Source organism: Medicago truncatula, chromosome 4, assembly GCF_003473485.1.
Source record: "Medicago truncatula cultivar Jemalong A17 chromosome 4, MtrunA17r5.0-ANR, whole genome shotgun sequence".
Taxonomy (NCBI): domain Eukaryota; kingdom Viridiplantae; phylum Streptophyta; class Magnoliopsida; order Fabales; family Fabaceae; genus Medicago; species Medicago truncatula.
The window spans coordinates 5,444,793-5,460,701 of NC_053045.1; the positions used below are offsets into that span (position 1 = coordinate 5,444,793).

The 15,909-nt window shown below is 31.3% G+C and overlaps 2 protein-coding genes across 2 annotated transcripts in view; both read left to right on the forward strand.

The window, feature by feature from the left end:
• The first annotated feature begins 2,886 nt into the window (after positions 1-2,886).
• On the forward strand, positions 2,887-6,558 carry LOC11409218 (receptor-like protein 14). The gene is made up of 3 exons (XM_039832571.1): positions 2,887-3,469; positions 6,113-6,262; positions 6,545-6,558. The coding sequence occupies exons 1-3, from the start codon at positions 3,058-3,060 to the stop codon at positions 6,556-6,558; spliced, it is 576 nt and encodes a 191-aa protein (XP_039688505.1). The 5' UTR covers positions 2,887-3,057.
• Positions 6,559-9,141: 2,583 nt separating this feature from the next.
• The window catches only part of LOC11418179 (receptor-like protein 15), a 41,303-nt gene continuing 34,535 nt past the window's right edge, over positions 9,142-15,909 (forward strand). Inside the window, exon 1 of the mRNA XM_039832996.1 lies at positions 9,142-9,528. Within this exon, the coding sequence (XP_039688930.1) occupies positions 9,366-9,528 (163 nt within the window). The 5' untranslated portion in view covers positions 9,142-9,365. The remainder of the gene's footprint in view (positions 9,529-15,909) is intronic.

The window sequence follows — 15,909 nt, forward strand, 5'->3', positions numbered from 1 at the left end:
TTAATGCATAATCAATTAGCTAACTGTATACATTTGTCATAGAATATCAAAATTATGCAGACTCAGAAATATTGAAGACTTCATTATGAACTTAATATCATGTTAATAGTCTCATTGAAATGTGGTTGTACTTGTACACTTGTACTAGTTAATTATGTTATCAATTATCTTAGTACTGGACCTCGACTAAGTATGAGAATGATGTTAGTTTATTGTAACACGTATTATTATCAAATCTCTTATTATTTGTGGTTTCTTTCATCCTTTTGTATTGAAACCATGTTGTTGAATCCAATAGCAGCGATTTCCGATTAAGTTGCATACAACTTCTGTTACCATCTTTGTCGTCATATCATATCCAAGAGTTCCTCAAATAGCTCTGAGACCTGTTTCAAAGATCCATCAAATGACGTTCTGCAGCCATTGACCCGGCAGCAGCCATTGATTCTGTGACAGGCCCTATGCTAGAGTATTATTGAAAAGATGAAAAGAAAACGAGCAAAAACTGTTTTTTACTCGAGAGCATGCTCTGTCGATGGAATCATTCCCTTCTAGAGAGCCTTGTGTACAATACTAACTCCAATGCCATTAATATTTGCCTTTAGTTTTCTTTTGTCATTAATTAATTCTTCAACCACCAAATCGGGTCATGTCTTTATAAGTCAATCTCAAATTAGTCTCTAACTCTATTAATATTTCAAATTAGTCTCTGTCTTTCTCAAAAGTTTCTAAACCACATTCCTCGACATGTGACAAAAACATAAAGACAAGGACCTAATTAACAAACTTTTAACAAAGTGCTTTTGTAAGTAATTCATTATGAGACCCTATGTTTTACGGTTTCTTTCATAATGTTATTGTTTTTCATTGAAAGGTTTAGCTCTCATATTTAACACTTTTGTTGTTTTTTGTAAAGTAACTTCTTATATTTTTCTAATACCTCGAATGTCAATGTATCTTACTAATTTGTTTATATCCATGAGATTACAATTAGTTGTTGAACCTTGTTTAAGCGTTTTCGTGAGATCTGTCTGATTTAATGAACAGAATGGCTTTTCCAGGTCGCATTGAGCATGGTATGAGAGGAAGGTTTTGCATCTTTCTACTATGGCCTTTGGCCGTCACTTATTGGAATAGCTTCATATATTCCAGTTAACTTTTGTGTTTTTGACTTGCGATCGAGTTTGAGTAATTGTTTTTGACTAACATTGAAATTAAAACATCATAACCATACCAGAGAAGTCGTCACCACCATGCTTTAAAAATTCAGCATCACTTGCAACACAATGATGGGAAATATTTGAAGCTCAAATGCTTCAGTGTTCACATATAACTGCCATATTAATATTATGGTCGATGCAGGTAATGGGAAACACATGAATCAAAATTGGCAAATGATCATATACTTGTTTTTTCATTGGAAGATCTTTCTTATGATCTGAATGGCAACTTTACCCATTCTAGCTATGGGTAATCAACGGTGCAAGGCTGCCCCTGATTGTCTTTCAAATTCAAACGAGAATGAAATGTAGAAAGAGTTTTTCATTTTTATACAAAAGAGCTTATTACGCAGTTGCTTGGTTGGAATTATTCACAAATAATATAAAATTTGTTTTGTCATTCTACTTATACTAGTTATTTTGCAAAAACATATTAAGAAATGTAATTAATATTGTATATGAAAGAGATATTATCAGTAGTTTTACACATTTGTCTTAAAATGATTGAAATTAATAAATAGGTAAGAGTATAATAGGAAAATTAACATTAATGTTACCGTAAAACAACTTATAATTTGGGACAACTTTTTTTTTTTTTTCTTTTTTTTTTTTCAAAATTATAATTTGAGATGGAGAGAGTATTAATTAAACTAGTAATGTTAACATACGTACGTATATTTAGTCTTGCAAGCAGCAAGATAACATTAGCATCTTTGTCAAATGTCATATTCTCTAGTCAACTCCAAGTCTTTCTTGTGCTTCAAGGAAGTTTCTTGGAATTGAAAAGTCCCATCTTTGTGTATACATGAATTTGGGGCAAGACTGAAAAGTCCCAACATAATGATTCTTGCCGGAAAGAAAGACACTTACAAAACTAAATGATATGTTATCATAATTTTCCGGTAACATTTTCCACTTCCTATTAGTTTAATTTATATGCACAGCCAATTTAAAGATTTTTTACACTTGCAATTGTCATATCATTGAAATCATTTAACTTCAATGATAACTACTTCTAAAGTTGTACATATAATTAATTGTGATTTGTTAATAATATAATTTTTTTTTTTTTAAATTGACGGTGTATATCAAAATTAACTATGGCTACATCAAGGTTTGTTATATCATAGTTTAAAAAGTGAATACTTTTTCCTCTCCTCACTGATTCCTTATATTTTTCAATGTAGGCAGGAACCGAAAGTTTTCAGTTTGATGAGAACATAGAACAGGAATGGAAAATTCAAATACAAAATTTAGGCAATGGCTAAAACAGCATTTTAAGTATAATAGATGGAAAAAAAAACTTATAATAGAAGGAAAAAATTAAGATTTATTGATACTGGAAAAAATTAAGATTTATTGATATTGCAAAATGATATATAAATTGGGAGAAAAAAAAAAGTAAATGGGAGAATTTTACTTCTTATAACTTTAAACTTATTTGACGCTGGTTAAACTATTTTTAATGACCGATGTTAGTATACTTAATTATTACTTACTATCCTATTTGTTTGAGGGAGAAGTTGAGCAAATGACCTCTTTACCACTCAAATACTTACATCCTTCCGTTAAACTACCAAACAAAGACCCCTATATGGTTACTATATTGAAAGCAACAACTAACTACTAATGTTCACATACATATTTAATATCATGCAAGATAAGTTTAGCATCTTTCTCAAATGTCATCATCTCTAGTCAACTCCAAGTCTTTCTTGTGCTTGGTGGAAGTTTCTTGTAATAGATAATATCCCATAATTTTAGTGTATATAATGTATATGAGGTGATTATAGGATTCGGACCAAAACTGCACACAATACCCATACATTTCTCAAAAATGAAGTTGGGTTTGATAATTAGTTCCCTTTTATATTTTGTGATTTTAATGTTAATTCAAAATCAAGGATGTAACGGATGCTTAGAGAAAGAGAGAATAGGGTTGTTGGAGATCAAGCACTACATCTTGTCACAAGACGAAGGATATTCTTACCATAGCACAGAAGAGTATTCTTATAATATCAAAGAATTGGGTTCATGGGTTGATGATAGAGATAGCAATTGTTGTTCTTGGAAAAGAGTCAAGTGCTCTAACACCTCTTCTGGTCACATAACTGAATTATCCCTTTACTTGTTACTATTTGAGACCCCTGATTCTAAGATGTTAAATGTTTCATTGTTCCGTCCATTTGAAGAGCTACGCCTCCTTGACTTGTCCTATAACTCCTTTCAAGGTTGGATTGGCAATGAAGGTACTACGTTGGCCCTTATATATAAAATTTCTTTATTAAACTTATACAAATTAAAAAAGTTCTTTAATTTTTATTTGTTGTGTTAAATTTGTTAACATTTTAATTTATATTAAAATTTCTTTATTAAACTTATACAAATTAAAAAAGTTCATTAATTTTTATTTGTTGTGTTAAATTTGTTAACATTTTAATTTATATTATCCCCGTGAGCTTAACTCAGTTGGTAGGGATATCGCATATTATATGCAGGGGCCGGGGTTCGAACCCCGACACTCCACTTCTCCACAATTTAATTGTGTGAGCTCTTGCCATTAGGCTACTTGCACTACAAGAAACATTGCATTTTGCCAGGGGCAAAATCCCTGAGAAAATGACAGAATCCCTGAGAAAAGGGACATTTATGAGGGAATTTGCCAGGGGCGGAAACCCTGGCAAAACAGCTCATCGCTAACATTTTGTGAGGGGTTACACCCCTGGAAAAAAAACGAGGGGCTAAACCCCTGACAAACTGCGTCACTTAAACCCTGTCTTATTCCCTGGCAAAATTCGTCACTTTTGTCTGCAACTATGCAGGTCTGCTCTGACTTGACTGCTGACTGACGGAATGTCAAATCAGCAGGGTAACTTAAGCCAAGGCCTTTGCGAGTGGTATAACCCCTGGCAAATGGTATATTAATTTTTTTAAAAAACTGGTTTTATTTTTTAAACTGATTTTTTAATTATTAATTAAATGTTTTTAAAATAATTTTAATTAATGAAATGTATTTAAATTAATTAAAAATTGATTTTTTTGTCAAAGTTGTTTTTGAAAAAAATGTATATTTAAAGTTGTTTTCATATTGGCATATAAGATCCTTCAAAAAAATATTGGCATAAAAGATATTTATAAATTTATTAATTAAATTGAGTTAATTTTATCCACATGTAAAAATTGTATTGTCTGGTTGTTAAAATGAACGAAATGTTAAGAAAATCATAAGGATTGATATAACACACATTTTAATATAACAACTACATTTACTATAGATTGAATTTTCGTTATTGAGTCTTAACAATTTTATTTTAAAAGATGGTTTTAGTATTATGTAGTCATTTTATGACAAAACACAATTGTTATCAATATTGGGCAAAGATAATAGACAACCGATTTTTTTCTTTCCAGATCTAAGAGCAACACTAAAAAGATCACACAACAATAAGACAAGAAAATGATTACAAAAAATGCCATGACCATCATCTTCCTTTTGAACCAGTAATCGCTATGAAGGTCATGCTTGTAATAGGAAAGAAAAAATGCAGCAATATAAAGAGAAGTTCATGGGTAAAAGTACTAGCTTGACACCCTAACTAGAAAGATCACGTGTAAAAGAAGGAGCATGAAGAAGGTGCTAAATTGAAAATAGAAAGAAAAACAAGAAGAAGCTTTCATGAGTAAAACAATGATTAATGGAAATAGAGTGTAAGAACTAAGAACCATAGCAGCAACGTCTTCATTAGCGGTTTCAGACTTCAGAGTGATTTTCAAATGGATATGATGCATATGGTGTGTTAGTGGTAATGGTCACCAAATGGATAAAAACATAAGTTGTGGACATATTTGGTGATATATAAAATTGAAGGTACACGGTTTGGCAATGGTGCAGGAATATGCCACGGCCGTACAGCAATATCCGAGGGGTAAAACCCCTGGCTTGCTGGCAGCACAGTTTTTGCAGCAGGTTTTGTCAAGTCAAAACAGCAGGTTTTGCAGGGAATCCCTTCTTTTGGCAAGTTTTTTTTTGAAAAAGCTGCACAACTAGATTTTTTGAATTTCAAGTTTGGCGCTCAAATTAAAGACAGGGGTTGTGTCTTTTTGCCCGGGGCAAACCCCTGTCTTATGGTAAGTGGTCCTCGCATTTCTTAAAGTCCATTTGTGAGGGGTTTCCTTGACATTTTTCATGGCAAATTTGCTAGGGGTTTTATGTCCCTGGCAAAATTCTTGGCAAATGGTCATTTTTCTTGTAGTGTTGACCAAAAAAAAATAAATAAATAAATAATTCATATTGTCATAATTAGCAATAATTGACCGGTGAGTTTAAGTTTTCTAAATAAGATTATTATTTTACAACATAAAAAATCAATGTACAAATCTCAATTAAGAGAGATGTCAGTACTTTCTATTTACAATATCTTATATACGAATCAAAAAAAATATATGAATTCTTTGTCAGATGGTCTTACTAAATTTGGTGGGATCAATATAAATTTCAACCAATACAAACATAAGTGTTGTAAATAGTACTCTCTCCGTCCCTATATGTAACCTCCTTTTGCATTTTTCATATTTTTTAATAAAGTTTTCGGTGTAATTAATATGTCTGTTTTGTGCGTTAATATTACTAAATTGTCATTTGTTTGTATGTGTATTAAATTTAATTTTTCATATTTCAATACAAGCTAGTAGTATTAATTAAGGGTATGTTTAGAAAAAAAAAAAAAAATGCATCTAGTAATATGAAAACGGGTTTACATTTAGAGACAAAAATAAAATCAAATTGGTGCTTAGATATAGGGACGGAGGAAGTATATCACTAGCATAATTAAAAGATGGTCTCATAGCTTTCTCTGTTTCTTTCAAACTAACTTACTATGCTTCTTTTGAAGGTTTTCAAGGAATTAAAATGGTGGAGACATTAGACCTTTCAAGGAACCATCTAAATAGTAGCATCTTATCAAGTTTGAATAATGGATTAACGGCTCTAACAACTTTGAACCTCGGTAATAACAAAATAGATAATAACTTCTTCGCTCAAGGTACAATTTGTTTGTATAATTTATTTACGGGAAATGTTAATAAGTGCCCTCAAGACATTTGATAAAAAGACTAAAGAAGAAATGTTATCTTGGAAATGGTGCATTCAATGTATTGAAATTTTAAAATATAATTTTTTCTACTTAAAATTCATCAATTATTTCTATTTATGTATTCTTAAAAAGTGTCCTGAGGCCATTTGTTAACAAGGATTTTTATTCATTTTTGTACTACATACGATGGATATGACTGCTTGTTTGAATCTTGTATGTTTTATCAATCAGCAATGCAACTTTAGTACTTATATATAAGACTTAGTTAACAAATTTAAAAAGTTTGTTAATTTTGATTTTTTTGTGTGTTAAATATGCTAACATTTTAATATTAATTTTAAAAAGTATAAATAATTGACAATATAAAAATAGATATCGGTAGAACACAAAAAAGAAAATAGATGTCTGTATTTAGTATTTACAATATCTTGCATATGGATGAATGAAAGAATTCTTTTTATATATGTGATTGAAATATATGAATTCTTTCTATCTCTATATTTATCTAGAATATCAATAGGTCTTATTAAATTTGGTGGGATTAGTATAAATTTTGACCAATACAAAAATAAGTGTTGTAAATAATACGGTAAATTCCTTAAAAAAAAGTAAATAATACGGTAAATGTTATGTCATTAGCATAATTAAAAAATAATTAATACAAGAGAGATAATTTTAACGAGGAGTTGCCCTCCGTCTGGCATGAAATTTCTCATTCTAAGATATAAGCTTGGAATTTAATTTCGAATCTTCCATTTTTTTTCTTTTTCTTTTTTCCCCGTAACATTGTAACACTATAAATTTTTTGGGTTAATAGGCTTTTACCCCCCTGCCATTTGGGCGTCTTTTGGTTTACCCCCCTACAAAAAAAAAACTTGGAGATTCCCCCTTGCAAAATGAAGATTCTTTGGTTTTGGACCCTGAGTCCATCTGACTGTGTAATTTAGTTGATGTGGCGTGCTGACTGTGTAACGATGGATGAAGTGGCACTGACACGTCATAATTTTTATTTTTTTATTTTTAAAATTATGTTAAAAATGTGAAATACCTAAAATACCCCTAATGATAAATTAAAAATTCCAAATCTTTTTCTCCCCTTCTTCTCCTCCAGCAGCGACCCTCTTCTTCTATTCTTCTCTACTTCATCATCTACATCAACACAACAAACACAACAACACAACAATTCAACACAACAACAACAAACATCTTCTTTTCAAACTCACAACAACACATCATCAACAACATCCCAAATCACAAATCACAAACATTCATCTTCTCACCCATAAAAGCAAAAGAGTCTCAAAATAGGTCTGAAAATTCTAACCCATAAATCCGAAGAAAAAAATCCGAAAAATGTTATTGATGTTGTTTATGGGTCGAAAAATGGGTTTGATAAAAAATGGATTGTTGTTGTTTGAATCTCAATATGTTGTATTTGTTTGTGTGTTATTGTTGTTTGATTGGATCCAAAAGTTGTTTTGATTTGTATTGTTTATGTTTTTGGCTATGTTTTTGCCCAGAGAAGAGAATAGGAAGGAGGAAATGGGAATGAGAGAGAAGGGAGTAAAAAGAAGAACATGGAGAGAAGGAAGAATGGGGACGAGAGAGAGAGAAGGAAGGAGGAAATGGAGGAGAAAAGAAAAAATATATTTTTTTTAATGTTTTTAATTTATAAAATTAAGTTTTTAATAAAAGAAATTCAAATAGAGAAAAAAATAATTGGAAAAGAAATAAAAAAAAAGCCACGTCAGCATGCCACCTCCTTAATTATGCACAATCAGCGTGCCACATCATCCCATTAATCCAGTCATATGGTTTGGGGGGCGTAAACCAAAGAATCTTCATTTTACAGGGGGGAATCTCCAAGTTTTTTTTTGATAGGGGGGTATACCAAAAAACTCCAAAATGGCAGGGGGGTAAAAGCCTATTAACCCAAATTTTTTTTGAGAAATATATAAATCTTTCCATAAACGTAGCTCAATTGATCGGAACATTGCAGTATGTTAGGGTCGGTGTTTGAATCCTTATTCTTCATTTATTTACCTCAAGATGTGAATTTATAGCTAATAAATTACTTGACAAAAAAAAGATAAATAAATTGTTAATATGTCACACGCACTTGGTCATTAAATTCTTTTTTTTTTTTTTTGACAAATAGTCATTAAAATTCATGGAACCCACGTTATGAAGTTTTTTTAAAGAGGTTCACAAGTTGATTTGGAGAATTTGAAGATATAAATCTCAAATATTAATATTATTTAGGCGTTAGACTATTTTCTTCTTAAATTAACAATAACTAAAATTAATTTGTGAAATGAACTTTTTTTTAAGTCACGTTTGTTTTTTATTGCCAATTCGGTCTTTAAGATAGTCTCAGATATTGATTGATACTATGAAAGTGTTTTTAATTTTATAATGATTTCATTAATTCTTTAATTTTATAATGATTTCATAAATTCTTTAATTTTAGGATCGACCTATGTAATTTTTTAGACAAACTGAGTGGTTTGTTTTTCTATTTCACATGACTCGCTGTTTTTTTTTTCCCCTTCATTTTTCGTGACTTTTATTTCTCTTTTGAAACAAGTGTAGAAATAAACTCTTAATTAACAAGAAACTGTTTTCATTAATCAAAGATTGTGTAGAAAGTAAATGGCATCACTATACAACATATTTGTTATCAAATGTAAACTTCTCATAGCTTAGTATGCTTGTTTTGAAGGTTTTCCAAGACTTGAAAAATTGGAGACATTAGACCTTTCAGACAACTATTATCTAAACAGTAGCATTTTGTCAAGTTTGAATGGATTGACTGCTCTAACAACTTTGAAGTTGGGTTCTAATTCAATGAAAAACTTCTCTGCTCAAGGTACATTTTGTTTCAATAATTTATTTGTGGAGTTTATGTGATGAAGTGAATGAATTAGAAGACAATTATAAGATCTCGAAGAAAATATTAATTTTTAACGATAATAAGAGACTTTAAATAAAATGAAAAACTGGTTATGAATCATTGGTAGGAATTGAAATTAATTAACAAAAGCTTTTCATTATGTATATTGTTGAAGGATTTTCGAGATCAAAGGAGTTGGAGGTCTTAGACCTTTCCCATAATGAGCTAAACTGCAATATCATAACAAGTTTGTATGGTTTCATATCATTAAGGAGTTTGATTTTGAGAGATAACAAGTTCAATTGTTCTCTCTCCACTTTAGGTACGCATCTTCAAATAATATATTATGGCAAATGTTTTTAGTTTCATTTAAAAAAAAAAGTATTATGTCCTTGCAACAGATTTTGCCAAATTTAGTCGGCTAGAACTATTGGACTTGGATGGTAATCAATTTATTGGTTCACTACATGTTGAAGGTACTTTTACTATTATTTTTGTTTCAACTACTATTTATGGTTACAAAGGAACACAAAATTTATTACCACTATTTATGGAAAAAGATTTTATAGGAAAATTTATTCTGTTTGAGAAATTCAGACATTGTTTAGGAGTTAGCAGTTTGTTTATAAATCATATTCTCAATAGAGGCTCTAAGTTAATGAGTTTACAATCTTTAATTAAATTCAATAAAATAATTCTAATTAAATATGTTTTGCCACTCTCCACATAATACTCTTTGCACACTCTAGCGCCTTAGCTTCTATTATCTCTTGGGAAAGAAGGAAGATAATAGAAGTTTCATAAATTTTTTTGTAATGAATGGTGAAGTTTCATAAGGTTGATCACCAATGTGATATTGGCTATTGTTGAAACCCAATGGTGAAATGAACCGGAGCTTTTGTATTTCCTAACATAGTATGCCGAGCTGAATGATTCCCATATACCAATTTGTCATCAAGGATTCTCCAAGAATTTGGTCTCCATGTCAATCAGCTCTGACACAAAGGCCTCTTCTTTAAATTTCTTAGTTCTTACAGATTTATTGAATATTATATCTCTAAATATGTACTTTTTTTTTTTTTTTCTTTTTTGCAGATGTTCAACACTTGAAAAAATTGAAAATGTTAAGTTTAAGCTATAATCAAATGAACGGCTCAATTGAAGGTATCAATACTATCAAACATAAATAATTAATTGGTTTGATTTGTAAATTAATATATATATATATATATATATATTGAGTCCATTGGAAAAACTTTAAGATTTTTATGATAATGTCAATTTTTGTAAAGATAACTGGACATAGTTAATTATGACAGGACTATGCAATTTGAAGGATTTGGTAGAACTGGATATCAGCAAAAACATGTTTGGGGCTAAACTTCCTGAGTGTTTAAGTAACTTAACAAACCTCAGAATTCTTGACCTTAGCCATAATCTATTCAGTGGAAATTTTCCATCCTTCATTAGTAATCTCACATCCTTGACATTCTTATCACTCTATGAAAATTACATGCAAGGATCATTTTCACTTATCATTTTGGCTAATCACTCCAATCTTCAGCATCTACATATTTCATCGAAAAACAGCACTGGAGTACACATTGAAACTGAAAAAACAAAGTGGTTTCCTAAATTTCAATTGAAGTCCCTCATTCTTAGAAATTGCAACCTAAACAAGGACAAAGGAAGTGTCATTCCTACTTTTCTTTCTTATCAATATAATTTGATACTGATGGACCTCTCTAGCAACAATATTGTTGGCTCACTCCCAAGTTGGTTGATAAATAATGATGCCATACAATATTTGGATCTATCAAACAACAATTTTAGTGGTTTGCTTCCAGAAGATATATTCCTTCCAAGTATTACCTATTTGAACTTTTCATGGAATAGCTTTGAAGGAAATATACCTTCATCAATTGGTAAGATGAAAAATCTTGAGTACTTTGACCTCTCTCATAATAATTTCTCAGGTGAGTTACCTAAACAACTGGCCACATATTGCGATAATTTACAATACTTGATTCTCTCCAACAACTCTCTACGTGGGAATATTCCTAAATTTGTGAGTATGGAAGTTTTATTACTGAATAATAACAACTTTAGTGGAACACTTGATGATGTATTGGGAAAGGGAAATAATACAAGAATACTAATGCTATCCATATCCAATAACTCGATCACAGGCAGAATTCCTAGTTCAATTGGGATGTTTTCTAACATGTATGTCCTTCTTATGTCTAAAAATCAATTAGAAGGTCAGATCCCTATTGAGATTTCCAACATGTCCAGTCTTTATATTTTGGATCTTTCTCAAAACAAGTTAATTGGAGCAATCCCAAAGTTCACAGCTGGATCTCTGAGATTCTTGTATTTACAACAGAATGATCTCTCTGGATTTATACCATTTGAACTCTCTGAAGGCTCAAAACTACAACTTCTAGATTTGAGGGAGAACAAACTTTCAGGTAAAATTCCCAACTGGATGGATAAGCTCTCAGAGTTGAGGGTTCTTTTATTAGGAGGGAACAATTTTGAAGGAGAAATTCCAATTCAATTTTGTTGGTTCAAAAAGATCGACATAATGGATCTATCACGGAACATGCTCAATGCTTCAATACCATCTTGCCTCCAAAATATGTCATTTGGAATGAGACAATATGTTCATAATGATGATGATGACGGTCCTATTTTTGAATTCTCAATGTACGGAGCTCCTACAGATATTTCCTTCAATGCTAGTTTGTTGATTCGACATCCATGGATTGGAAATTCGTTGAAAGAAGAACTACAATTTGAAGTGGAGTTCAGAACAAAGCACAATGAATACTCTTACAAGGGTATAGTTCTAGAGAATATGACTGGATTGGATTTATCATGCAATAAGCTAACAGGTGTCATCCCTTCTCAAATTGGAGACCTACAACAAATTAGAGCCTTGAATCTATCACATAATCACTTGTCTGGTCCCATTCCAATCACTTTTTCAAATCTTACCCAAATAGAGAGTCTTGACTTATCATACAATGACTTGAGTGGTAAGATACCCAATGAACTAACCCAGCTAAACTTTTTGTCAACCTTCAATGTGTCATACAACAACCTTTCTGGAACACCACCTAGTACAGGACAATTTGGAGGCTTTGTTGAGGAAAACTACATAGGTAATCCTGGTCTTTGTGGACCATTCGTCAATCGAAAGTGTGAACATGTCGAGTCTTCAGCATCATCACAATCCAATGACGACGGAGAAAAGGAAACCATGGTGGACATGATAACTTTTTATTGGAGTTTCACAGCATCTTACATAACAATATTGTTGGCCCTCATAACAGTTTTGTGCATCAATCCACGTTGGCGTATGGCCTGGTTTTATTATATCAGTAAGTTTATGCGTAGATTTTTTCCAACTTTTCCATTGTATTGAAGAGTGTCCATAGTTTAAACTTTATGTGGAGTCTCAAATATTTGGATATTGTAATTTTTACCTTTAGCTTTAATTTTCGAGATGTTGAGACTTGAGAAATTGAATGTTCAGTTCCTTTTGTCAACTTTATGATCATCGTGTTGTTTGTGTGATGTATTTATCTGGAGTGGTTTGGAGGCATTGTTATATATTATTGTATTATTTAGCATTTTGAACCTATGGGTCGTGCATGATGAAAACATTGCTTAGTCTATAAACAAAATGAACAATAAATATAGAGAACGCAACATTAGCAGAACCATATTTTTTTGGCCTTGGTATCCTTTCGTCGTCTCTGTATTTCCTTAAGGAACATTAAGTTTAATCCTAAATAGATTTTTTGTGAAAAACTACGTGCAATGTTTGATGTTCTTGTATGAAATTGAATGATTCTACAGCTAAGACCATAATTAATTTGACGATGCTTTATGAAATTTGGTACCTTGATCTTGTGGTTGTCACTTGTGGTTAATGTTTCTTTGAACCAATAGCAAACAACACAATTCATTCCAAATTCGCCTCCGCTTAACAAACCGAACAACGAACTTGCGACGACGGCTCAGCTTCTAAACCGAACAGCATTGTTCTTTTTGCCATTTATGAAACGACATTGCTTTTGGTAGATTCACGGAGTTGGAATTGGACAATGCTTAAAATTGAACATTTTAGGGACCAAATTAAGTATTGGCAGTTGAATTGAATTATGTAAATGCTTAATAAAATAGGTTTGTTTCTTGTCAGTGGTTAATAAGTTGTGATCACCCCTTATGCAGATCTTGTTATGTTAATAATCTCAATGAAATGGGGTTGTACACTTACTATTTATGCTTTCATAATACTGGACCTTGATTAATTTAAGTATGAGAATAATGATGTTAGTTTACTCAAATTGATGTTTTAATTTTAAAAGAATTTGCAAATACTTGCATTAAGTTGCATACAACTTAAGTATTTTCAGCCATGAACCCGGTAGCAGCCATTGATCCTGTGATAGACCCTATGCTCTGTCGAGGGAATCATTCCCATCTACAACTGAAAATCAGTCTATCGATTGTGAGTAAATATCCAGAACGTACCCCTCCTTCTCGAGCCACGTCTATTTATATCCCAAGTACACCCTTGTGTACAATAGTAACTCCAATTTAACTTACTAAAATGCAGGTCTTGCCAAACTTTTTTGAAAAAAGTTAACAGAAGAACAACTCTGCTTTACGAAAAAAATACTTTACTGTGACTTCTTTTGAAGATAAAAAATACATTATAGTCGAATTATTTGAATTATTAACAAATGTATAAGATTAATTAATACCCTTATTTGTGCAAAAACTGCAACATTCCTTTTAGTTGTTATAGTAATCAGTGGTAAGCACACACTGGGGAATAGAATAGTTTAAGTTTATATGCTTCAGTGTTCTTGTGTGAATACCATGTTAAGTTTTTGGTTGATGCAAGTATTGTGGCACAAGATGGAGCTATTGGCTTAAACCGAGGATTCATGCCCAAAACATTAAAAATCCGATTATGTTTCCTTAAATTCCGATTTTGTTGATATTTTATACTTAAATTACATCTTAAAAAATAAGCAGATAAAACTCTGTTTCAAACAAGAGATTGCTATTCTCATTCCATTAAGAACAAATACTCACAACAACAAGAGATTGTGATTAGTTACCTGGCCTATGTCTAATTTATTTTTCCGTACTACATATGACATTGTCAAATGTCTGATTGCAGCTAGTGAGAAAGAGTTTCAAACAATCGCTGAGGAAAACCGCAACAAACAAAAGAAAAACACATAGTCAATGATGGTGAACTTAAGAATGATTTTGTTTTTGCCATTTTTTACTGCTATTATTTGTGGGAGTTACTTTTGCCAAACTGCTACGAGTGATATATCTCAGAAGGGGCTGTAAAATTTGTAGGACACAAGTTTGTTCTAGGTGCACTATTCTCTTGAAAATCAAACAAATAATTGAGCATAGTTGTTAAAATCGTTCAGATACAACCCTCATTGTTAATACAAGACACATGGCTTGATTATTCATTGTACTACTAATATGACTCCATACCTATGAAGCATGGATATAGACGGACACGACACACAATGACGCACCAACATTGATAATATTTTGAGAAAATAACATAATTCAATGTAATAATATATGCGTGTCAATGTGTCCTACTTCATAATACACTTAATCCCATGAGTGTTTGTGCTTGATAGCTCTTTACATCTCTATGAATTAGAATATGTAGATAGCAAATGTCTTTTAAAGATAATGAACATGTTCGTACTATATATAATCTGAATCGGGAACAATTTGTTTGGAATATATAATACGAACGGGTTCAGCATTCATAAAAAAAATCAAATCAACTAATTTTTTTTATAAGGAATGAGATTTTACCTTGTGCTTGGTGTTTGAAAAAGCTTGAAATGGTATCTTTGGGTATAAGTTTACCCTTCAAAAGAGAGAGTTTATTTAAGTTCCCATGAGGATATCTTTGGGTGCCAACTGGAGTTAAAGATCTTAATTACGGAGCGTTAGTCAAAAAGAAAGAGGTAGTACTTTGGTGGTATATTGATAAAGAAATATTTAATACACTTGAAAATCCAAAGATGGTCTTATAAAGAAAATGACAAGAATTTTTTTCCAAATGGGATGTATATTTTTTACTTAATTTAAATACTTGATAATCTAATTGTTTTCTTTGATATCTAATATTTTAGAAATCATCTCCATCATATCGAAATTTACACTAGTGTTTCAAATTGTAGACCACATGTTCAAATTGAAAGCAACTACACTAAACTAATGTTCGTACAAGTGTTTAATTGCATACATGATATGTTTAGCATTTTGTTAATGTCAACTATAAGTCATTCCATGTAGCTTCGAGGAGGTTTCTTTGTAGTGAAAATTAATGTCTCATCTTTTAGTGTATATATAATAGGAGAATGTTAAGGTGCTCTTTAGGGCATTGGTTAACCAACCAAAACAAGTAATTTTTTCACATAAGATGTAAAAGAGGCTATAGATATTTTAGGGTTAGAGATATTTTAGGGTTTCATTCCATGATATCTTCCTTTCTTTATGTAAAAAGGTTAGAGATATTTTAGGGTTCTATAGAGAGAAGATGTGTAAATTAAAACCATAATTTCCATCACTTTGTTATTTATTTTTGACAGGTTCATCACATGTCATAACCCATAATACCAAGGGAATCTCTTTT